The 27251-nt window shown below is 40.7% G+C and overlaps 1 protein-coding gene across 1 annotated transcript in view; it reads right to left on the bottom strand.

Moving 5' to 3' along the window:
- Nucleotides 1-923: 923 nt before the first annotated feature.
- BMP3 (bone morphogenetic protein 3) overlaps nucleotides 924-27251 on the bottom strand; it is an 87556-nt gene continuing 61228 nt past the window's right edge. The window contains exon 3 of the mRNA XM_086961694.1: nucleotides 924-6152. Within this exon, the coding sequence (XP_086817820.1) occupies nucleotides 5961-6152 (192 nt within the window). The 3' untranslated portion in view covers nucleotides 924-5960. The remainder of the gene's footprint in view (nucleotides 6153-27251) is intronic.

The raw sequence follows: 27251 nt of genomic DNA, 5'->3' as shown, positions 1-27251 counted from the left end.
GAATAAGATAACAAAAGTGTAGTACATCTTAAACAATATCTTGTAGTTTTACTCTTGTTTTAAATTATTTAGGAGGGAACTAATCACCCTATAAAAAGTCCACTGTTGAAATGTTTGAGTCACTTTTGGTATGACGCAGTGTTTTGTGTTGCCCTCCTAAAATAAGGTAAGAATAGTTTACAGACTGAAGAATGTTGTGGAGTTTCTACAAGGCCATTTTCTATTTATTTTTTTAGTCTTTGCCTATGAAATGAAAACGACTAGGCTTTAAAGATGTTACAGAGAATGGTAAGTACAGGAAACCATAATGAGTATGTCAGAGAGTCAAAGAGCAATCTGAAAAGTGTGGAAACATCAAAGGATCATATCAGTAAAAAACACGACATTGCAAACACATATAACAAAATCATAAGTGTTTGAAATAATAACTGGAAGAAATTGGTGGAAGAAGTAAAGATGATTAAACCTGCACACGTGGACTGTCAGAGCACTATTATTAATTTGGCCAAACTTTTGGGCTTTAGTTATTTTAAAAGGGCATATGAATGCACACAATACACTACCACTTGTCTTAGACATTGAAATCTTCCTCTTGGTATTGTGTTTGTTTCTTAAACTAGGTTCCTTGATCGTTGCTGATCGGGCACATCTAAAATCCAGGTAGGTACTTTAGGGGATTACAGTTTCAACATTGTAGAGAACATCATGTAAACACCAATATGCATATTATAAAAACATCTATGTCTTTTAAAGTAATATATTTCCCAATATAAACACTGGTATAATCGATTATGAATAAATACAGTTCATATAAAAAATAAATCTAGTATTTATATGACAGCGTTAGAAAACTCCAAAGCACTGAAAGCGCATGCCTCAACATAGGGCAATATAACTAAATTATAATACCTTGAATTATACAGTGGATTTTGAAGAACCTTCAATACACAAAAATATACAAATGAAAAGTGAATGAACTCAGTAAATGTCTTTAGGACCAATGCAAAAGCACGTGCCTTTGGTTTTCCAAGACAGTGACAGGGCAAGCTGTTCAAATTGGAGAGGGTGAAGGCAGTGTGCTTTCTGACATTAGCCATCTGTAAAAATATGCAGGCTTCTCAGGTTCACAAAAGGTATTGGAAAATAAAAGGAGTGCCTGCGCAATGTATATATCAAGACAAAATACATGGGAGGTGATCAGCCATAAACAACTTTAAAGTGCACTCCATTTTCACAGAAGAACCTCCATTAACTCATATCGTATTATATTTCAATGACATAACACTGGGTTCCAATGCACAACGGGGTTAGAGCTGATCATGAGTGGATAGTATACTCTCTGCCAACTGCTTCAGTCATATGCATTTCTGCCATTTGTAGGTGTAATGTAGTACGCATTGAAACGTTAAAAAAGAAACCTGACCAAGTATCAATGTGATGATGTAATGGGGGCGGTGAACGACTCAAAATCATGTACAATGAATATGTGGAAGGTGATGGAAGAGAGCTCAAGTTCTCTGTACAACATGACCTAGGTGCAGGACAAGCTTGGAACTTCACTATTGGTAGTGGATGTGGTGCTCCTTGGAGAGACAAGTTTCCAGCAGCCCATAGTATGCATTTCTACAGATTAAGTAGAGACAAACTTAATCTGTAGAAATGCATACTATGGGCTGTTTTACAGTTGAAGGAAGCCTCCCTGCATTTACCTAGCCTGGCCAGTGAATCGAGATAACTAGCACCTCATGCACTGCACAGTCAGGCGTTAGAACATGGTAGTGATTGCAGGGTATGTGTAGTTTTCACTGACAGCATAAATACTACACATCACACAATATTGCAATATATCTTTGCCACAAATTGTCTACAAATGTCCAGAAAATGTAAACTTAATTTCATTCCTGCAGGAATTGTCGACAAGCCCACACCAACATGTGTTAGTGGAGCAGAATTTTACTACTGAGCACAAAGTGAGAATCCAGTTTTAGAGACCAACTTAATCTGTAGTAATGCAGATAAAAAAAATCCTGATTACAAGCTGCGGGATACATTTTGATCACTGTGCAAACAGAAGTGCATCAAATGTAATTCCAAGCATCGAACAGCTGCTGTGTTTTCCAGCCACATTTCTAGTTGCGGAAACTGCTGAGCTCTACATAGGGAAAGGTCAGGAAAAAAGACAAAACAGGGATACTTCTGTGAGTTAAATACCGGTTTTACATGTTATACAAAACTGGTATTTAAGTAAAAGAAACTTGGAATAGGAGCTATTTTCCACAACTGGTAAATACCTCAATCGAAGCCTCGGGTATTTTATTTTACTGGGTGTAGTAAATAACTCAGACCAATCTGCCCCACTTTTAATTATGGTCAGAATGTGCAAATAAGACAATAAAAGCACCCAATGTGCAATCGTCCTACATCATGCATCACAACATTAAAATGTTAGCTTCAATACTTGCTAAAATAACTAGAAACAATATCTGAAAAATTGCCTGATTTGGATCATGAAAAAACATTCTAATAGGATTACTCAATCTAAACTATGCATCTTGAGTGGTTGCAATGCTGGTTGGAAGAGCTTCTGCAATGACTTTGAGTCAATAATGTAAACTTGTGCTTTTCAACACAATGACAATATGTTTTTCTAGTAGACTATAGGCAACTTGAGCATTATGTGGAAGTGTTTGATAAATGTTAGGATGTCTCTTTCGAAGCGGGCAGAAAGACGGTACTGGTGGATGACGTTCATGGTGTACCAAAGCATCTCTCTATATCCCTTAGGGTGTTGGTTACCACCACAGTACGCCAGCAGCAATACATCAGGAGTAAATAGCGCCATGTGCTTTAACCAGCAGCGGTATATCAGAAGGCACTGGTAGCCTAAACATGTGTACTGAATTAATGCAGACTGTCCAAAGATATCACCCCATTAGAGTTACTGATTGAAAATCAATGTCCTTGAGGAAGACAAGGGGACCAAAAGCATGCAGTCAGAAGTAAGACCTAATCAAAATAAAGGCTTGACAAATATTGTTGTGCTGAGCTCCTGTCAATCAAGAATTACATTTTAAACTGTTCTTGCATACAGAGTGATAACTGTCATCTGCGTGGCTCTCACTAAGGCCACACAACACACCAATTTTGAAGCACTGATTTAGAGAAGATTGGAAGGGAATGAAAATTATGTTAAATGTTCTAGAAGTGGATTACAGTTCAAACCTGAAGTAAAGCGGTATTACTGCATTAGAAATTGTGGTAATGCGGCAGATTGGGGTGCATAAATATATATATATATATGTAATTTATGATAATACAATGTGCACTGTATAACTAGCACTTTTTCAATATTTCTACACATAACTTTACAATTCATGTCCTATGTGTGCCTATGTTTTTAACATAAGTAAAAGATATAGAGGCTGTGTAATGTACAAAGGTGTTACATACATTAAGAGAAAGTGCGTCTCATTCATATCCATGCGCTAATACATGTGCACAAAGGTTGAGCCCAGGAGCATTAGCAGGCAAGAGAAGCCTATCTTTGAGAAAGGGGCAATTATATAATTTATTTACTATTCAATTTACTATGATTATTATCCAATTTACTTTGAACTCAATCATCAGTCCACGATCATGTAACACATCGATTAAGAGTACACTGCTTAAAATGGGCACCCAATCTGCATTTTGGTAAACTGGGCCGAGGTAAAGGGACCTTTAGATGGAAATATCCTTGATTCTCCTCTATTCACAGCATATAAACCTCCATCAAAAGAAATGCTCCTGCCATTCTTACAAAGACCCCTGTCCTATAACTGTCTTTTGAAATTAGACTATAAAGTACAGAGTAGCACCCATGAACTCCAGTCATAGAAAACTGAGCAGGCTGATGGACTGAAATAAGGACAATGTTAGACCAAGATGTTAACAAGCAATCAGTCAATCAGAAAGCTCTAGTTGAAGGGCCCACATCATCCAGAAAAAACTATCAACTCATCGGCAATGTGCTACTCTATACTAAAACAACATTCCTTAATGCCCTAGACCAGTGGTTCTTAATTTGGGTTCTGTGGACCCCGAGGGTCTGCAACTCCCACTCATGGGGTCTGTGACTGTTTAGAAAATTCAATAATAATAGTATAATAATAATATATTCATACAGAGGAGAGGTGTGGAGCAGCACCCAGAGCAGCTGACTCCGGGACTCATGGTTCAAACCCCCATTGGCAAGTCCGCATCATGTGACTCTGGGCAACAGCTCACTTAATCTCCACGATGGCTCCCACGCCTTGAAACCGAAGGGGTGATATGTACGTGCTTTACAAATAGGAGTCATTATTATTATTATACATAAAAATCTAAATATAAACTGAAAACTTTAAAACACGCTGTAAATGTGAAGGAAATTGAAGGTTAAATATTACATTGGAATTCTTAACCTAATTTATGGAAGCAGCAAAGTACAACAAACAGAATCTAGTATGGTCAACCGGTGGCCAACATTAAAAGCGAGGTTGCAATAGGAGCAAAAAAGTAAAAAGTGGCATGGTAGTGTCAAACATTTGAGTTAATCTTTCAGAATTAAGATCTTGAAAAGCTGCAAACTTCCCGTTTAAATAAAAAGGTTGACTTTTGTACTTTTTCTGTTTGTGAATTAAATGCAACATTTCCTAACTTCTGTACTTGTTTGGCATATGCAGGTTTGTGTATACAGTTTTGACATTCAAATTATAGAAACTCTGTGGGCTGTGACGAGTAGTGACTAAGTGGGGTGCCCGGAGAAGCCAAAACAGTAACAACCACTGCCTTAGGCCCACCCAACCTGCACGAGTCTGCCAGAGCTCATCTACCCCAAACTATTCCATTGAGTGCTTGTTTCAGAGATTATTCACCCATACTTTTCTGAGCATATAGAGTCCATTGCAATCTACCTCCCATGCATCCCACAGTGCTAAGAGGCAACACCAGTTACAGACATGCTTTATACAAGTATCACGACCATGACATAAAATAATCATCAAAAAATGATATAGGTAACCTCATCACAGTCTACAGCCAGTGGGTGGACTGGCTATAGTTAAGCCCATAATATAAAAGTTAACAAACCTCTACATAAGACTGTGTAGAGACCTTGTGGAAGAGAAGCTTGCATGTTGTTTGAACACAGGCATTGAATTCACCGATACATTTTTTGTACTTCTGTTTTCTCGATGATATATTTCAGTTTGAAGGTCCTCTTCTAGTATCCCGCATTCCATGTGGTTTCCTTGGGACATTTTTACTTTTCTTTGATTCTTTTCTAATATACAAGGAAAGCAGCGCATTTCATAGATGAACCATGCTATGTCAGATTTGATATCACTGCAGTCTGCAATGACGACGCCTCCCTCGCTGTAATGAAATCTGTAAATAGTAATGGACACAAGTAAAGATACCCAAATGAGTGCATGAGCCGTGGGCTATGCTCTCAAGAAAGAAGTGTGAATCTGACATTATGTATTGCATGTCATACAATGAAGGAAAAACATTTGACAAACACGGTTTTGTTGAGTTACTCAACACATATAGGGCAGCTTCAGATGCTCCATTTACATGTACTCTTTCAAAGTCAATAAAGAATTGAGAAACCAAAAGCCACCATTCTTATCTAAATCTTTTTTTTAAACTTTGTACAAAAATAAATCAATGTGTCCGTCAACACCTTGAAGCAAAAAATGTCTTTCATTGAAAATCCATAGTATTGACTGTTTTTCTTTCAGTTTTATCCAAAGCTATGGTCAACAATATAGTCTTTTTCAAATCCATAGCATGTAAAGTTTGTATCTGTAGCTTCTTGCAATTTTAATGTTTGTGTTTTTTGTTTATAGTTCATAGATCATTTAGAATGGAATGCAGAAGTGCAAAAACAGAAAAAACTGAAGAAATACATTTAGACATCAGGTCCACTTTCAGAGATTTTATCTGCATGCGCAAGACTCGACTGTCATATTAGGGTAGACCTTGAGTACCACGTTTTGATTTTCATCGAAGAATAAGATGCTGAGAGAAGACATTTTTTCGGGAACACAGCATGGTTCCGGGATTCCAGGCACAACACCCACAGCTCGCACAATGCTTTGTATGGTGGCATGATTTGATGGCTTCAGTGACTGAATAAAAAAAAAAAAAGGAAAAAAAAAAAAGAATGGTATGATCAGCCTGGTTGATTAAAATGATCTTACAATCACAACTGTGCAGCATCAACATGTTATCAAAGCACTTTACATAGAATCAGTTACGTTACATAAGGAACACATTTCTTTTTGTTCTAGTGAATAGGGTTATCTCTTCACATGGGAGAAGGGATACACCTGGCTATACTCCAACAGTCACACAGGCGACTAGTCGTTAAAGCTATATCTCTAAACACAGGGAGGGGATACACATGGATACAATCTAAAAATCACATAGGATACTAGTCAATAGAGCTATCTTCTATCTACACAGGAGGGATATGACTGGAAATACTCTAAGGGTCACATAGGAGTGGTAGAGAGTACAAAGGTCCACTGCAACACTGATAAGAGTCAACTACATACACCTAGGAAGGGAAATGACTGGTTAAACTCTAAGAGACGCATAGGGGTGGTATATGGTGTAAGGACTTCAGCGAATACCAAAGCTTAGCATTATTGCAATAGGTCAAAGATGCAGTCACAGCATAGAGGAAGGGTGGGTGGGATGCAAGGTATGGAGGGAAGGGCTAGAGACCAGCGAAAACTGTCCGAAAACAGCAGCAAAGTCTCATTCAGGATACCACGCAAGTCGAGAAGTTTTTTTGAAAGGGAAAGTGCACACCGGGTTGTAACGGAACTGGTGCTATGTAAAGCGCTCTGATAACCTAATCGGTTCAAGTTCGCGCTATATAAAACTCTAAAAATAAATAAAATAAATAAATAAATAAACCTATTGGAAATCAAAATTAACCAGTAGTTTCCACTGGAACAATTAACCACCATGTTGATAGTTTGAGCATTCATTAAGTGCAATGTAGCAAATTGCAGCTGATATATTTTCGTTCATGGATTTGCTATTGTTGGACCCGACCCTCTCTGCAGGGTCCCCCCCAAACTTTCTGCCTCCCTCCTCCTATTTTCGTAATTTGCCACTGCTAATCAGACCTGAAATGCTTGTGCTCTCTCCTCTAAACACTGCAATATTGACTTATCCCCAACTGGCATATTTAGTTTACTTCTAAGTCCCTAGTAAAGTAGTAATATAGGTACTAAGGCCTTGTAAATTAAAGGCTACTAGGCCTACAGCACTGATTGTGCCACCAACGTAAGTAGCCCTTTAAATATGTCCCATTGTAGAGCCTGTGTGTGCCGTTTTTAACTGCCATTTCGACATTGGCAAATAAACCTTTTGCCAGGCCCCAAAATTTCTTTTTAATACATATGTCATCCCTAGGGTAGGCCCTGGACAGCCCAGAGGGCAGGGTGCAATGTATTTGAAAATGCCCAGCAAATAAGGATTTAAGGTACTTTTTTCAGCTGGCCTAACTGGGTCCCTATAGCTGGCCAGGGCTCCATCGTGGTAGGCCTGAACTTGTGACTTTGTCCCATTCCGGTGCAACCACATATTCACAGTTGGCGATTTGGGTTTTTTGGTTCTATTTTTACCTAGAAATTTAAAATTCTATTTGTCCGGTTCTACTATTTAGATAATTGTCGTTTTGGTCTTGCTCTATTTTTCTAACCTAGTGTGGGATCTTTTTGTGTGGTGTTTTCACTGTTTTACTGTTTAGGTGTTGCATAAAAAACTTTACACATTGTCTCTGACTCAACCCTGACTGCTCTGTACCAAGCTACTTGAGGGATGAGCACAGGTTAATTTAGGGTTTATTTGTGCCTTACTCTGACAAGGTTCATCCCCCAGTCAACCAGTAACCACATTTCTTACAGCTATGCAAAGAATTTCTTTATCTTAATATGTTTATTTATTCTCTAAATTTCAATAAAACTATGCATTCAGTGGACAATTTGTTTCTGGAAATATATTTGTATATTTTTAATTTGAGGATTGGTAATCTGCAGCCCATTTCATATATGATTTGAGGGGTACATGTCATAATATCAAGTCCACTAAATCAAACTACAGATGTTTTGTGGCCATATTATCGACTCCAAAATATCGCAGAGACAAATCTAGATTTATATTAATAACTCTGTTGTGATACTTGTGGATCAATATTTCGACTGCAGTATTGTAGTTCAACACTGACTGTGGTGTATGTATTACTATACGGTCTGGGTTTACATTTTTTTCAAATGCTACAATAACAATGTAGTTGATTCCTGTGGCATCTTGGACATAGGTGTTGGTTTCTATTTACAGCTGATATTTTTGTGATCTTTTTTAACTGTACTCTTATAATTTAATGTTAAAACAACACACAGCACAACGTGATCAATTCACAGCCATTCGCAGCTGAACTTGGTTTTCCACAAGGGCTCTTCACAAACCAGTATATTTGTGTGCACCATTTCCATTAACTTATCATTCTGTAAACTAAAATTGTGTGAATGGCACTTTAAATTACTTTTCCTCAATATATTATAGTGAAAATAACAGCTTCCAAGACACTATGAAGGAATATATGATGCCGCAACACAGCAACATGCCTCACAAGGCAATGGCAGAATCTATGTACAAATAAACTTTAATGGTGGGTCCAAGGGGAAATGAGATTACCGACCCTCTAGTATCCTATCCCCCAATTCAACTGTACTGATAACAAAAACTGGATACTAGTGGTCTAATAGCATGAGGCTAAAAAGAAAAGCTACTGTGGCGTAAATTATGTCTCGAGTGTGTCTATGATATACAAAGAGGGGAAAAAGAATCCATCAGCCCACCCAAATGGCGGAGCATCATCATCTGGGATTTTATAGAATGACTGATATCTGTAATAGGTATCTCACTAGTTGTTATCGTGAGATGTCCTAATTTAGATCCACCAGTGATGTGAAGCAGCCAAAAAGACGTAGAAGTGGTGCTGAAAAATAATAATTTGTAGTGTTGTAAATGTGAAAAAACACAAAACGTGAAGCTAAAATTAACTATTATGATGCCAAAGAACAATTTTAATATGGGGTCATCATAATGTCAAAATTAAAAATAGTGTTAGATAATATGAATAAATGGTAACTATCTTGTGATGGTTAAAGAGGTTGACATGTTTCAGCCATTCCAGGCGGTAGATAGACCAGTGGCTTTCTTCAGGACCAATTATATAACACTACTGCAAATATAAGTGAAAAAACCAAGATGCATCCTACCATGTATGAAGTTCAAAACTGGTATTAGATGATATACCAGATGGATATCAATATAGTATGCTGCTAAAATACAGTAGGTACAGCATCAAGTCATGTGGTTATTTATGTTTTCACAGTGGCGTCTAATAAATTGTTTGTGTCTGTATGTATGCACATGTTATCTTTCAGGAAAATAATCTTATCTCAGAAACATCACCTCCAGAGTTTGGAACTTCATACATGGTAGGATGTATCTCGGTTTTTTCACTTATATTTGCAGTAGTGTTATATAATTGGTCCTGAAGAAAGCCACTGGTCTATCTACCATCCTGGAATAGCTGAAACATGTCGACCTCTTTAACCATCACAAGATAGTTACCATTTATTCATACTATCTAACACTATTTTAATTTTGACATTATGATGACCCCATATTAAAATTGTTCTTTGGCATCATAATAGTTCATTTTATATTCATGTTTTGTGTTTTTTCACATTTACAACACTGCAAATTATTATTTTTCAGCACCACTGCTACGTCTTTTTGGCTGCTTTACATCACTGGTGGATCTAAATTAGGATATCTCACGATAACAACTAGTGAGATACCTATGACAGATACCAGTCTTTCTATAAAATCCCAGATGATGATGCTCCGCCATTTGGGTGGGCTGATGGGTTCTTTCTCCACTCTTTGTATATCATAGACACACTTGAGACACAATTTACGCCACATTAGCTTTTCCTTTTAGCCTCATGCTATTAGACCACTAGTATCCAGTTTTTGTTATCAATACCAGAATCTAGGCATGCCTGCTATAGTTTTGTTTTTCTACATGCTGAGGGTACTAAAAAGTAGAGAAAATTGACAACATCAAATTTTAAATAAGGTTTACAGATATGATATTGATGTTTATATAGAAGAAATCAATATTCTTTAATATTAACCAGATACCAGTATACGAAACAAATATGGAAGGAATGTCATATCAAAAAGTGTGGGTCGATCTGCTAAATATACAGTGCTGTACTGTTTTTTTTCTTAACTAGTCCTTCTTTTCTGTTTTCTTTCCTACATGGTAAATATATGTGAATGTCTCCACAGAATTAGGAGTCTCGTTTTGATGAAAACTGGGGGTGCCAATATCTCTGTCTAAGAAGGCAGCCCGTGTACCATGAGTGCGCTGCCTTCTTGGAATCAAATATTCTAACTGTGGAATGCTTACTTAAGGTCAAATACTAAATCAAGGGAGGACAGCCATATGTGGAATTAGTTTATGGGCATCCATAAATACTTGGGCTTGAACTTGTCAAAATAAATCACAAGAATTGATAAAGTAGAACTACAGCAAAATATGTGTTGGCTCTTTTTACATTCTTAAGGAAATTGCCATGATGATGTTTTGATGGACTTGTATGGATACAGACAACTGTAAATTAGAGTAGACATTTTGGTGACAATTTGTACTGCACTCACTTACCCACAATCCTTCACACAAGAGTAGCGGCAGCGGGTAAGCACTATAAGGGGAAAAGCTGCTTCCCACACCGCGGGGCTATTTGGGTTAGACTCACTTGTTCACAATCCTCCTTATATATCCATAAGGAGAAGGAGGGCCCACAGGGGAGTGTCATACAACGCAAGGCTTCCTGCGCCACAGTACGTGCCAGACCCAAGAGCAGGCTAAGAGCAAGCTGTCTATCCCTGTCCAAGCCTGGAGGAGGATGGGATGGTCCATCACTCTTTGCCCTGTGATTTCCTTTATGCAGTTACAATGTGTTGCATCAATCTGCTGCCACAATGGGGAAAAGGAAAGGCACGCTACCAACAGGTAAGGAACGCCTTCTGTCTAATTCCATTGCAAGTTTTTTAACTAATGCAATGGGGTAATTGACCAGGAAATTAAGCTTATTTTTGAGCAGGTAAACAACACCAAAGGGACAATACAAGGGCTTACAGCCAATTAATCTGTTAGTAACTACAACTCTGGCAGTACACTGATCTCGCCTGAGATTCTTGTGGGTAAACCCCACCAGACAATGAAATAAGAGTTAACCCTTGCATCTCTTAAGGCCAATTACTTTTAAAGCAAGAGGAACACTCAGGCTCCAAGTCATGTACTGACACGCTGTGTACACTGCTCAGGGTGAAAAAAAAGGGAGATAAAGGCAAATCATGCGTTAAGGGGAAACAAGGTCAATGCTCCCTCCAGATTCAGATTTCCCAAAGTTGCAATACTCTTGTCAGGGGAGAGAGAAGGTGCACAATGATCTCCCCTTTGTTCTGATTCAAGAACACTTGGTACCGTTGAAATTATGTTCTTGGGACAAAATTAGAGCACAGGCCAACAGGTCACTCTACTAAAGAAAGGTGCATAAACATCAACCCCGAAGGACTGGCTATCCTATAAACAAGCCTCTCCTGTTCCAGTACCCCTTGTTGATAAGGAATTGACTTTGTCAATTCATGATTCCAATTCTGCCTCTGCACCATCTCTAGCAACTCTACTGGGAAGAGACTAGTGAAGAAGAGATTAGTGAATCTGTGTGTGCTACCACTTCCTTCTGAAGCTATGCATTATAACATAGTGTTGAATGGCGTCCCTCCCCTTAGACCAGAACTGGTAGAAAGACATGACCAACTTGTAAATAAAGTCACTCACTGGTTGAAGGGGAATTTTTGCGACAGAAATACACTACCCGAGGAAATGAAGACGGTCCACACAATAGCATGAATTGGAAAAGACCCTAAAATAGACATCAATGATTGCATTGTTAACTGTAGGCATAAAGCCATTGTGAGAAACTTTTTTTCCAGGCTCAATCCCATTAACTGGGGCTATAGTAGAATAGAGGTTGTTCCTCTGGGTATTTTCTACAGGCCAAGTGCTAAATTTGTCTCATCCATTTCCCCAGTAACATGACACAGGGACCCCTCTCTCCTCTACTTTTTCAGTTCCACTTAATAATAAATACGCTATCCTTGCTCATCATAAGATCATAGATTTACAAACAAATAGCCTAGCATTAAGCACAACATTTATAAGTTAGGGGGTGGATTTTATCTCTAGTGCGCCTGAGGTTTCATCACACCCTTATAGTGCACACTAGTTTAGTGGGTGTCACAAACATCAAACATTATGATGGTATCATTTCAAAATATTTTAAGTACACCTTCCTCAAATCACAAGGGAAAATTGCTAGTTGAAATTTCGTACATCTGAGGTCTAGAATAAAAATTCCATAATGGCTAGAGTTTATTTATGGGTATGATATTATCTGTTGCCAGGAAACATGGGTTACATATCCCCACTATGTTCAGGGCTTTATAACATATTTTACACCAGCAATCCTAGCACTTTAAGGTAGAGCAAAGGGCTGGCTTTTAGCCTTGGTATCCCTTTCCCTTCCCGGTAGTTACCGGGACAAACTTAGCTTCACCCCAATTCCAACTTTTGTGGAAAGAAGGCAGCTCTAAGAAATTCTTGTTAATAATTCACAATAACATTGATGCCAACAATACTTCTATTGTTAATGCCCTAAGTGGGGAAATCATGGGGTTCTGCCGTTTTATTACTGTGGGTGGGAAACATTAATAGTCTTTCCTATGAGCGGTCTGGTAACATCAAGTGTTATATAACAGATCCCCTGGGAGAACCTCAAACACAGTTTATCCATATCCCATATGGGGAAGCACTTAATTTGCTCACTTCTAAAGATTTCCTTCAATTTGCTCCCGACTTGTTAACCAATATTCTGGGCAGGGTGCACTTTAGTATAACTGATTGTATTTAGTTTTCTCGTGATTTGTTTTGGGATTATGCTGTAACAGAGATCGTGTTCAGTGATCATCATTTACTCTCAATCTCTTACAACAAATGCCCATCTTTCTCCGAGTCACAATGTAATGCTTTTAGGAAGGGGGGAGGGATCGACAGATGGCGAGGTAAAATAAAATTTATAAAAAAGAAAACCACTTACCTTGCGCTCGCTGATGCGACGAGCGCAAGGTAAGTGTTTTTATTTTTATACATTTTATTTTCCCTCGTTGTCATCTGTCGATTCCCACCCCCATGCCCCACCACTCTTACCAGGACGGGCCACTCCATATATATATGATTCTATTAGGGAGCTTCAGATTGTCCTTGCACCATCATGCAAAGCTGAAACCTTATAGATGATTTGATTCAGACTGTTTACAAATACACATTGATTTCTTACATGCTGTCAAACTGGTAACATGGGACACGGTCCTTGTTCGGAAATGTCGGGTAGCCTATAAGACACTTGGAAAAAGGTAATTAGCGATGATGAATGCAAATCTTTATTAGCTACCAGCTTCCTGAAAGATGCCTGAGAATTCTGGCAGGTGATCAGACATCTGTATTTCAGAAACTCCACAGAGACAGGTCTCGAAACAGTGATCCTGTCCAACACCTGGATAGACTATAAGGCGATATCCTTCCCCCAGGTAAATTGCCTGCTGCTAGAGGGAATGACAATATGGGACCATCTAGAGGACTGCTATATATGCTATATATAGCAGCTATTACTTCATGCAGCTCCACATCAGGCCCGGATGGGGTCCTTGCACATTACTTAGTAGGCACCACTTTTAACAAACATCCTGACCGCGTTTAGCAGAAAGGGCCCTCTGAAACTTTGTCTACGTCATAATAGTACCCTTCTTTAAAAAAAGAAGTAAAAGTGGCCCACAATGTTATTGCCCTATACCGCTCATCAATTCAACCACAAAAATTATGGGCAGGATTTTATTTGAATACCTTGAAGCTCGGCCCCATGATAACAACTTTATCTCAGATTTGCTGTTCAGTGTTTATGCTGGTCTCAGCATTAGTGAGCAAGTGTCTTCACCTCTACCTATTATTAAATACTCTGTAGTTAAGGTGGAGCATTTATGGAGCCTTTATAGACCTTAGATCGTCTTTTGACCATGTGAACCGCTCGCAGCTCTGGCCCATTACGATTGGCGGGGCGGGGAGGAGTCCAACATTGTCAATTTTCTAAAACAGCTGAATGTGTGGGGGTATGGTAATCATTGCAAGACAACAAAACGAATTAACTTAGCAAGAGGAGTATGGCAGGGTTGCCTGCTGGTACCACTTTTGTTTACGTTTTACATAAATGAACTTGAATGTGGACCTTCAGCCATTGGGACTTGTCCACTCCCCGTGCTACTCTACGCAGATGATGTACTGATTGTAGCCAAGATCCCACTTGGGCTGCAGAAACTACTCGACTAATTTACAATTTTTTTTAACAGATCTAGAGTTATCTGTAAGCCAATTGAAGGCCCACATAATGGTTTATGGTTAATAAAAATAAGTCCTTTTTGGTAAATAATTACAAAAACATGTCTGTCTCAACCTTTCCATATCTGGTGGTTTTACTTGATGACACTTTCACCTGGAATCCACTGGGATGCACTATGAAAGCAAATCTTGCGAGAAGTGTGTGACATTCTAAGTTTGTGGAAAATATGGTCCTCAAATCTCTACAACAGCTGGTAGAGGTATATAGAGGGACGTGTCTATCGGTTTAAGCTACAGTTTCGGGTTATGGTGAATTAAGGATTACTTCACTATTCAAAGAATCATGAATGGGTTTCTCAGAAGACTCTTGGCAGTCCCTCAGAGTACTGTAACATAGGGATGCTACGCAGAATTAAAACTAGTAACATCAGACAATATTAGACTTCACCCACTCCTCCTTTGGCTATCAATCTGGACTAAACCAGAAACCATCTTTAATTTAACCATAGGATACTGTCGGAATGTGTGAAACTAGACTATGTGATGAAGATCCCATGGCTAGCTTACATAAAAAATGTTAGCTACAGTCTGGATATCTCTGAATTGTTTAGAAATCTGGAGGCCTGCTTGCCCTCTTGCAAACATACATTAAAGGCCTGCTTTCTTGCTTGGAATAGACATAATAGGGACCATCATACTAAGGCCTTGATACTGTAAATCCAGGCATCGAACTGTCTCTCCTGGGTCTCTAATAACTATCACAGAGCTCTACGCACTAGGTTGAGACTGAACCCGCTGCCCTTTATAGTTGCTTTCTTGAACCAGTTCTATATGCCACCAGCCTGGCAGTGTGTCCATGTGATTGCAACCATTTTTGAGGAAGGCACATTTTAGACATTGTAGGCAAGCTATGTTTCATATACAATTGTTGCCTTCAGCCCATATTTGCCTGGTCATAGCTACTTGTATCCAGTATGCAGTTATATGGAGAAAAAGTCTGGGATAAGCTATTGTTTGCTAATCAGATGTACTTATTGCACTTTAGCCCCATTACAAGATTGTCATGATGATTTTATCAAGCGCAATACTTTTTGATGTACATTTTTGTTTATTCATGAGATTATTTTTATGTTTAAATTGATATATGTAAGGAAGAAGGGGTATCCCCGACTAGAGTTCCTAATTCGGGATGGGTATGGTATTTGAAAAGAAATAATTAGGAACTAATATTTAAACAAAGGACATAAGCTGACTAGTGACAGCACAGATTGTGATTAAACAAAATGCATGGTACAAAATTATTTTATTAAATATTCATTATGGTAAAAAACATTGTTGTTTGAGTATACATGATTATTGTGTGCATGCCTCCATTATATATGTGACTTTATCTACATATACAGACATATATTGTTAAGTCTTATACTTATTTCATAATTGATAAAGCGGAGGTTTGGTTTGGCACATGTGTACATTAAAACATGGCTAAATATGTCTTCTACGCGCGTTTCGGCTGAGGGCCTTCATCAGGGAGCCAAGTAGATATCCAAGTGAACCTAAACGTGTGATTGGTGTTCGTTCTCACACGGTTGTAATCAGGAATGGACGGTCTGTCTTGAGGACTTGAGCACTTTTATGTATTTTGTCTATTTGTTTCCGGTTTTCTTTTTTCACATATCTTGCTATTTAAGAATAGGCTTCCAGTATTAAGCTGTGAAATAGAAATGACTGTGAGGTACCTCCTATTTGATGCGAGGCTACGTGCTGCTGATGCCCAGTAGGTGATGTGTTGATAACCTGTATACTAGGATTAATGGTTTTCAAGTTGTGGGTCTGTTGGCGATTCTGGTTGCATTGGCAGTCTTAGATTCGCGTCAATTGCGTATATATTGGGGGTCTGTAGGTTTCTGGGCATTAACACGCTGGTGCCCTCATGTTGTTGGCAGTGCGGAGACAGTTGGCGTCACTGGTGTTGTTTTCTTGCTTGCTTTCCGATTGGGGGGTCCTGTCGGCGTCTATGCGGTTAGCGCCAAGGTTGGGGTTGCCTATTGTACAACTTTTTATGCTTTTTTAAACATTGATGTGGAACGTTTGTATTATGTTGATCTATCTATGCATTTCACATCTATGACCTAAACATGGCTGAACAGAGCATGAATAAATAGGGTGGCTATGTCAACTCTTAAAGACCATCCATGCCACAAAAATCTATGCAGGTTTATCAGGGGACTTCGAAACATGTAAGAAACCATGAAATGCGAACATCCTGTACACTTTGTACCCTTCTACATTATCCAGAATGTACAATGCAAGTTTGTACAATGATAAATATCTGACAAATTTAGTACTGCTGTCACAGTCAGATGTATAAACCTGGCACTGTGTTTGGACACTATAATCCTTTGGTGGTGTTGTCCTTCTACTACGAGGGGGCACGCTATTGGTGACTCAAAACCGTGGTCTGCTATTGGGTACACCTCTGAAATTGCTAATGATTAAAACAGCACTTAAAGTAAAAGTAAGAAAATATGATTCTTCTGCTAAGAAATTGATTTATAATGAAATGGCAACAGCTGTGATGACATGCAATACACTCTGCAAACACAAGAAGATGATGGACGGGGTGCTGAGACTTTTGAGACACTCACCCCCGTCACAGATCTGGGTTGAATCCATCATCATTCTTTAGCTCACTTTGCCACCCCAGTTCAGACACAGCTATATGCAAATCAGTCTTGACCCTGTGCCTCATGGGAACAGTCCAGCCCTAACTACAAAGCCATGTCTTCCCTGGACCAGAAACAAGCATCCTAGGACTGGTTTCGGGCTAACAGCCCTCAGCAGCCAGGCTAGCTTGAATCCGGTGGCAAAGTGAGCAAAGGACCCACGTCTGGGCATACCCTGCCAACTTAGTGCAAACAAAGCAATACACTCTGAAATAAATTATAATTATTTGTATCATATTCTTTCCACAGGATACGCCTTAAGCCTGCACCTCTATTTAGGGGCTTACATCCCACCCTTACTTTTCATTTGATTGTGTGCTTGCCACTTACTTTTCCTCTATTTATTGCTTGTCGCATGCTATTTCCTGTTGATCTTCGTGTTTTACTCATCAGTTGCGCATGGCCCAAGTACTCCTTTTCATCCACTTTTGAGAACGTCTTTCTTATTTGCAAGCAAGCATGTCAGAACCCATGCTTGTCCCCTCCCTCCGACCCCTTCCCCAGGCGCATTAGCTTGATCTCCTGTGGTTTTCTCAAAAGAACTAGGCCTCGTGGGAATTGTACTCTGAGGCCTTATAAATGAAAGCACATCAGTGTACCAATCAATCTTAACATAACGTCTGTGCAATAGGTACACTTTGAAAGATATACTTGTATAATGCAGCAAGTAAAGCAAAAGCCAAGAGTGCAAAGACTGTGTGAATGCGCCCAGTCACTGCACTCACTCAAACTACACAGAATGGTGGCAAGTATGACAGAATGTGCCAAGACTGATTTTTCGTCCCAGTTCAGCTCTGCCCAGTAACCCCTCCAGAACTCTCAAATTTCCCTCATGCCTGCCCTGGCTTCCCTTCCATTTCCTGCCTGCCCTTCCTCATGTTTTTCATTGACTCTTCTACTCTCTGTCTTTTCTCACACACACTTCACTCACCCTCCTCCCTCGCCGTCGAGGATGTCCCTTTGACACACAGTATGGATTCCACAGTGGGATTTCCCTGGATGAGCTGAATGTTCAGATAAGTGCTCTACCTTTGAAGGGCTGAGGAATCTGGAGAGTTCTGACTTTGTTTCACTTTATTCCAAGAAACTCCTCCTCCCCTGCCTTTCCCACTCACCATGACCACTCACCCCCAAGACAGTGACTCATGTGATGGCATTGAGCACAGGTTGCACAGATTGTCAGGAGCCTGACAGCTGATTAGACATGCTAAGGGCCCCAGGGAGGGGCTTGTGTTTGTAAGCCAGGCCTTGAAGGAAACTGATTGCAACATTTGGCGATAAATAGCGCTGATGCAGAACATTTCTTCAGGTTCAAACACGGAGCACAATTTTTTCCAATCTGAATAAATATTTAATATTACGGTTTTGCATCATCTGGAAGACCCGTGTCTAGCATTTATTATTTTGTGTATTCGTTTGTGGTTTGTGTCTTACAGACTCTTGTCTACAAGACCTCAGTGTGCTTTGCACAAATGAATGGAGTTGGGGGTAATTACTTTAGAGGGGATGTACTGACTGCTACAATAAAAAATATGGGACACTCTTCAAAGATGTGCGATGAAAAGGTAGCAACTTTTCACAGGTTTTGGGTCAATCCAAGCCTTGGTCCTATATTTAAACCCTGGTGTACTCTAGGCCGCATCAGACCTCCGTGCACCTGTACGCATCTATAGGGGAGTTTAGAAGCTAGATATGCAACACATAGTCAGCCGCAGCTCGCACAGTTAAATGCTGTGGAGCAGTGAGGTGGGCGGGGTGGGGTGGGGTGAGGGTAGTGGAGACCGACATATGACGGCAATGTGAAAACTAACTGAATAAATAGATGAAAGCACTTTCCTTGCGCTCGCCGCATCGCATACTTCAGCGATGCGGCGAGAACAAGGAAAGTGCTTATATTTATTTATTTCGTTTGTTTTCACATTGCAATCGTATGTCAGAGTCCACTACTCCCCACCCATCCCCGCCCCTGCCCCGCCGCCCCACAGCATTTACCTGTGCGAGCCACGGCTACACATAGTCCAGATGCCTTAGGAGATCAGCGGGCACGCTGCAGAGATGTGTGTGCAATTAAAGGTTAGTGTGACCCAACATGTTTGCATTTTGTGTGAGGGGCATTGTAAAGGTTTTAATGAGGGCTGGTGAGGTGGGGGTTTTGTCTGGGGGACGTCTAGGGAGTTAGCCAAAACCCTTACAGGGTGGAGGATTATCTGGAGGGAAATGCAAAAACATCTTGTCACAGAGTCCACATAGGCCAATATGCTGAGAACAGCTACCTTTAGCCAAGGTTCGCCTCTATTAAAGACATTCCCCAACTCTAACAATATCACTCTCTTAAGAAAGCCTATATATCAAGTATGCAACTAAAGTTGAATCTAATCAAAACAGAATTGTACTCATCTCAGAGGATTATTAAAAAACCCAAACTGAGGAATGACCACTGCTTTAATCCCTCATCTAGCCATAGAGTTCAAACTTTTTTGTTTCATTAAAATTTCCAAAAGTGTTCAAACAGCACGGCATAAAAACTCACTTGTAAACTGTAATTAAATCCCATGAAAATGATTTTATTACTACAGACCTGAACTTCATCCTCTGCCACCAAAACAAATAAAGATGTCCTACTTGCCTCCCTTTTCTATTATTTTTAATGTGGTAACATCAACCTATTGGGTTTCTTACCAATGCTTGAGGGTTGATGGTGTCCTGATCTTGTGAAGTTCAGTTAGCATCCATGAGGCTATCAATACGTTTTGTGTCCATCCCTGTTGCCTTCAGTTCGCACTGCCAGATTCTGATCAAATTTTATAAATGAAGGAAATGCGTCCACCCACCAAAACCCCATTATCTTGTTTTATTGATGACATATAGTTTGCAAGCGTTCATTTTTTGATTGACACCATGATTCTTATCCCAAAACATTTTTGTTTTTCCCAATATATGTAGAGAATAAAGAGTCTCCACCTGTACCCCACAGCCATATTTTAATTTCTATAAGCAGTGGCTTAAAGTTAGAAAAATAAATGTTGCAATCTACTGTATTAATATACACAGTACATCTAAGAGGAGGAGTGCTCTAAGAAGCTTACTTGGTAAAATTATGAAAAGCGGAAATCTAATAAAAAAGCAGTTTCTTGTATATGAAGGTTTTTAAAGAAAAATATTATTGTCAACTTTGTTAAATGCTATGGATATGTCAATGTTATCATCTGTAATACGATACAAGTCATCTTATTGTGCCACTAAATAAGTTCTGATTCACAGCCAGGGTGCAAGCCTGATTGTAAGACATATTCAAAGAATTTCCTCCACAGAATCTGGAAGTTGGTTATTAGCCTTCTTTTATAGCATGTTTGTTTTCAATGGAAAAAGAGACAGTGGCCAAACGTTGGCTGGTTCTTTCAGTTCACTAGTTCTCATACTTTTTACTAGTCATACTTTTCTTAGCCACTACTATCCTCTTTGATACAGCTTCCCATTATATTTGCCTTGCTGTGGTTTTGTGTCAAAGCCATCCAGTTTCATGTGATTACTTCTGCATGGCCATAAACTCCACCAGCAATTGTTCACTCCTGGTTAGATCCTGGCATAACATTATTTGTGTAGGTGCAGTCAACCTCATATCTTTGCCTACAACTGTGGATCGGAGCTAAAAAACTAAAACTGAGGAACAACTTGTGTATCTGCTTGCTGGTATCAACTGTTGGTACTCTCTTTTGCCAACAGAAAAAGCTGAAGGTTTTTGAAATGTACTTTAGGTGGGTACTCAGTGTGGCTCTCTTTTATTCACGTCTATTGCCACCACTCACACAGGCTTGGACCCTCCTCAGAATTTTAGCTCAACCCTGCCATTAATCTCATTGGTTTTCACCAATGAATCTAGTCTGCCACCCACCAGGGGGAGAACACCTTCTTATCCATCCTCTGCCGCATCACTCTAGTCGTGCTGAACACACAGCCTACACAGCGGACACTTTAGCACTCTACAGGGTTACGATTCCACTCACCTGCCTCGCTCTCCAAGCAGTGCTGACTACCCTCTGCAGGCCTGGAAGGAAATTAACTAGGCAAAGGATTTTTGACCTTGCAGTCATACTCATTTTGGAGTTGCTTTTGTTAAAAAGGTGGGGTGGGGCATCTCTAAGATGATCTCTAGGGTGAGACTGAAAATGTAACAGCAATTGTCCCATCAAAACTCTTGCAGAATATAGTAAGAATCAGTTAAGACACAACACTAGTACATGACCTTAATTCAGCGTAAGTGTGCAAAACGTGCCATCTACAGACACATATGCAGATCATGATTCATATAATCAGTTTTTGGAAGGTTTACACTTTCACGTGGAATATAGAATTGATATCTTATGTTAACAAAACTTGGTAAAATGTACATTCACCTATGACACTAAATATCAACTCTTTAAGCAACATTGAGGGGGAAGAGCACCAGTGGTTTGTTTTTATTATTGTATTTCGATGGAGATGAAATTGAGGCACAAGACACTTCCACCGGGTTGGAGCCTGGGTCGGACTGGGCACGGAGGAGAGAGGGGGGGTGTTTGGGGTGCTAGCTAGAAGCACTGCTCCCGCTTTCGTTACAGGGGGCCGATATTGCAGCACTGCTTCAAAACCGGCCACCAGTGACAAAACCGACCCCCACGGGTACAAAACTGGCCCCCACCCCTTTTTGGAAGGTGGCAGGTCTGAAACATCATAGATATCACTTACAACTCCCTATTTGTTTGTGAATTGGTCCCAGCACCAAGCATACCAATAGAACTGATTGAGACAGGAGGCTCCTGATTTTTGAAGCACAAAATGACTTTACTTGAGCTGACCCCTGCCTAAAATTGTCTCTGCTTCAACATAAGTCAATGGGGAAAATATGTTCCCTCATTTTTTTACTACAAAATGTTGGTTTCATGCAGCCTTTAAATGGTGGTGGACTGTGACAGGCTATACAATATCATGTAATTCTAGTGCACGTTCAAGTCTCGTGATGAAAAAAAAAGATTTATTGTTGCCCAACTGCTCATTTTATCGACCTCTGAAAATGAAAAGCTGAGAAAACCCAAGGAGATTAGAACCTGCAATCGCTAGTTTCAAAACAGGATCCTGCATTGAATGCATTAGCCCACTGCGCCACTGTACCCAGATGAATGCTAAATAAACTCTATAATGGAGTTCACGAGGCCCTTCTCTCATGTCAGTTCAATACGACAGAAAGCAGACGTGGGGAAAACCTCTATTTTTTTACCCCGCTGATAGATTTGGAAAGGGTGTGAGCTGCACGGAATGTGGACTTGTCCAGCCCCGGTTAGTCGTGCACCTGCTCAGCTGTAAGTTCTTGGGAGACGCGCTGACCTGCTGGGCTGCGGCGCGGACGCGGGTGGGGTGACGGAATGACGTCGACGGCTGGCTTCATTCCTGACGAGGGAGAGAGCGCGCGGGCAGGCGAACATCAGCGCACACCACTGGAGGCCGATAATTGAAATCAGCGCAAGGGAAGGGTCAGGAATTTAAGAGGAGGAAAACGAGGCCCAGCTGCTGCCGATTACCCAGCAGGTTGTTAACTTTCGCAGCCACGCCATTCTGCTCTCGAGCGGCACCCAGGGGGGGGCGGGTCAGCGAGAAGGGTGGGTAGAATTTGGGAGAAGATGGAATGCCTGAAGTCAAGAAAAACACCAGGCTTCGCTGCAGGGCTGCAACACCTGCGACGTGGAGGAATGCCACGCGCGCCAATACCAGGCCTTCGAGATGACTTATGCCAAGTGCCAGAAACCCTCAGAATAATAAACAGTTCCCGTATGCAGTGGATATCAGTAACACGGATTGCCCCTAAAATTCAACCTCCTGCTCCGTATAAATCTTTTTTTCTTGCAACATCTGGTTTCTTGTAACCTAGGATTCCCGAGTCGTAGCGGATTAAAACGCTGTATGGAAATTGTAAAATGAAATACTGTGGTTATTTTTCAAAGTTTGGGATTCCTTAGCGACTCTTTTTTTTAGCTCTGCTACATAACATCTACTCTGAACATTGTAAGTGCTTGAAATTGCATTAAAACATGAATCACTCCAGTTTACATCACACGTTAATGGAGTCCAAACTTGCAGTAAACAGATAACTACCCTGTTTTAAAAGGGAGAGTGGTAAAGCGCTGGAACACATATATGACTGATGTTGCATGGTGTCTGGGTGGGCAAGGTGAGTAGTCTAGCACCCGAGTGCAGCACGTGCAGAGTGCTGTGTGGGGTGAACATGGATTCGTTTTTGTGCTCCATTCAGTGGAGCAGCGAGGAAGCAATGAGCAAGAGTGACCAGGCGTCCTGGATTTGCCAGGACGGTCCCGGTTTCCATGTCCTGGCAGATTTCAGGAAATTTAGCTCATGTCCCGTTTTTTTAAAGAGGGTCCACTGAAAACGGCGGGAGGTGCTTTTTTATGTTTTACAAAGCAGGGATAGTTAACAAGTGTTTCAAGAAAGCAATTTATTTAACAGGCAAACTACAGGGGTTAAAAATTGCATTTTATGTATGTTCTTACTGCCTATTCTCTCATTCTCTGCTGAGGAGCACAGTCATTCTGTGCACTCTCTTGAGGTAAAATTGTAGTCCTTCTATTTTTGTGAAATGCCCCAGTTTTTGGCTATAAAATTCTGGTCACCCTACAATGAGCCCTAATGCAAGCAATGTAATACCCCCACCCCATGCCCTGGCTTGGTAGTAAGAAACAGCTCTAGCTGGGATGCAGAGGCCCCGACAACATTGGTTCTGCTGCACTATTGATCCTTGTGACTGGGGGTGAATGTTTGCATTGTCCAGCATTCCGTCTATCAATTGTTTCTTTTGCATATGTCTCCCTAAGTGGGAAGGGTATTCCCAGACCTGGGTCCTGTGCTCACTACACCACTGGATTCAAGCTAGCCTGGCTGATGAAGGGTGATGCCCTGAAACTGGTCCCAGGATGCTCGTTTCCGGTCCAGGGAGGACCTGGCTTGGCAGTTCTGGCTGGACTGTTCCCAGATGAAACAGGGTCAAGAGTGATTTGCATATTGCTGGGTCCAAACTGGGGTGGTGTGGTAAACAAAAGAATGATGGATTAAACCCAGATCCTTTTTCCTGGGGTGAATGTTTGCATTGTTCAGCATTCCGTCCCTCAATTGTTTCTTTTGCATATGTCTCCCTAAGTGGGAAGGGTATGCCCAGACGTGGGTCCCGTGCTCACTACACCACTGGATTCAGTCGAGGCTGGCTGATGAAGGGTGATGCCCAGAAACCGGTCCCTGGAAGCTTGTTTCCGGTCCTGGGAGGACCTTGCTTGGCAGTTCGGGCTGGATTGTTCCAACAAGGTACAGGGTCAAGACTGATTTGCATATGGCTGGGTCCAAACTGGGGTGGTGTGGTGAGCAAAAGAATGATGGATTAAACCCAGATCCTTGTGACTGGGGTGAATGTTTGCATTGTCCAGCATGCCGTCCATCAATTGTTTCTTTTGCACTATTGATGGCCACACCCCTGACTTCATTATGAGATGTCCGGTAAGTAGACGGGGAGCTACGAGGGCCAGAGTTAAAGAATCTTGCTGGTCCACCCTCTCCAATTACCAACCATCACAAGTTGTTTAACTTAGAGAATAACAGGCTGAACCTGGATTTATTGGGTCCAACACCACATGCAGTCCCTTATCAATGCAAATTTGGTTTTACCAGGTGCGTTCTTGAAGCCAGTAAAACCAAAATTCTGTTGGGACTCCGGTAGACTATTTAGCAATCTATATCCAGGGCACAGTATCTGAACACACATTGCATATGGAGAGTGGTGCAGTTTGTGGATGGAACATATTGTAGGCATATTTTTCTGCATATGAGATTATGTACCTGAACATGTTACATCTGAACTGTTGCCCACATTGTGTGTAGAGCTTGACGCGCATCCAATATTGGATGTTGCTCATATCACATATGGGGTGTGGTATTGATTACATTTTGGCTATGGCTCAGACTACATGGGAAGTAACACTTATCACTTGCGGGAATGGAAGCCATTGACTGCAGGTTGTGTTGTAAAGTCTTTATATAGCTCGTGGAGCAGATTTATAATGGTGTATGGAAACATTTCATGTGACACATTGCATTTGGAGTATGGCATAGATGAAGTGGAGCAGAGCAGTCCAAACTATATGTTGTATTGGTCTACGCAGGCAACACACGTTAGTGTGGGAATCACTGAAATTATAATACGTTGCAGTCTGTGCATTGAGTGGATGGCTAAAGCAGACTATATGGAAGAAATTGTGCGTGTGGCCTGGCACTTACCGCATCTTGAGGTGGACACAGATTTGATGTGCACTGTGCCCCAAACCTTTGAAATTTATTTTGAGAGGACCCTTTGGTCTCAACGAGCTGTTGATCTCTGCATCCAGTTATGAGTAAATGCACTTGCTACCGCAGCAGAACTATGCACGTTTCCCATTCTAGTCTAGTGTACCCTGGCTGCATGTTCTGCAAGAGCTCTGGGATTCAGGAGGGTAGGCTACCCTGTTGTTTTCTTCAGTCCTCTCTAGCTTGCTGGCTTCAGCATTGGTTCCCCAGGGTCCGCGCATTTTTCAAGGCCCCACACCCTTTACCTATGAGAATAAAGCATGGGAGGAGCGGAAACCCTACAAATCCCTACAACATTCACTACTGGATTTAAAAGCAAACCTACTCTATTTAATAATGACAAGGCATCTAACATGGCTAATACCAGCATATGACAGCAGATGCTGTGAGTTTTCTGTAACGGGCTCCACAAAATATTCTAAATGCTGGTCTGTATTGGAAGGTGCATGCATGCAGGAGGCAGTGGGGTTCCTGATTGCATGCACAGTTATTATCTTATGGAAATGGAGGAGCCAAGTGGCACGACAGCCATGACCTCCCTATGTGTACACCCCAGCCCACTGAGTGCATCCCTATGGGCCAGGTGCATCAAAGGGTTTTGCCCATTGTGTGTCTATGGGAAAATGTGTTGATGCATATGGCCCTTAATGTCGAGCTGCTCAGCCTTCTATTCCACATATTGCCCTTTCCCAGGTGATGATTAAAAGATGGAGGCTAGTGATCAAACATGGCTCCGTACGTGCAACCTAAAAATGTATAACCGTGCAATATATTTTCATGCTTAAATTTGCTTTCTTTTTACTTTCATCACTGACTGAAAACTTGCCTAGCATTTCAACACAAAATGAACATGCACACATTTTATTCACAGAGAAGTTACTAATAATTGGGCCCTAAAAACATAGTCTTACTTATAAGCCTAAAATGCAACTTGATATTACGGATTTCAAAAGACACTCTAACTGAAATATTTGAATATGATTGTTTGAATTGGTTAACAGCAATACTGTTTGTTTCTAATTAGAGTTGGGCGAGCCTAAAAATTAACAGTTAGAGCCGAGCCAACAGTGTGGCTCGGCTCTGAGCCCATGCTAGAGAAGAGCCATGAAAATGTTTGCTTTGTAAATCTTACAACAAACTTAACATATAATGCGACAAAGTCTCCTCAAAATAAAATCAAAAAGTGTATTGACATGTCTTTTCAAACTTAAAAAAAGTGTATTGACATGTGGAAGCGTTGACATTAATACTTCACATTACACAAGGTCACATTTATATTTCAAATGCACAATGATATTAAGTGATTTCCCAACAATCACAGGGTTTGGGACAAGACTTAAACGTGCTCCCCAGTTCTTAAGTTGGCATCTCCTGGGTAGAGTGAGGATGGCAGGCAGAGGCCACATGAACACTCGGCTTGTTATGGGCTCCAGGTTCCAACACAACCTCAAGCTGAGCCAGAGCCAGACTTCCGGCTCAAGCTTTCACTGGCTCGCCCACCCCTATTTCTAATTATCTTTATCTGCACAGCTCACAACACTTGAACGTATATCCCTGTTCAACAGAAAAATGCA

The sequence above is a fragment of the Lissotriton vulgaris genome, chromosome 3_1, assembly GCF_964263255.1.
Source record: "Lissotriton vulgaris chromosome 3_1, aLisVul1.2, whole genome shotgun sequence".
Lineage (NCBI taxonomy): Eukaryota > Metazoa > Chordata > Amphibia > Caudata > Salamandridae > Lissotriton > Lissotriton vulgaris.
This window is presented reverse-complemented; position numbering and strand designations above follow the sequence as displayed.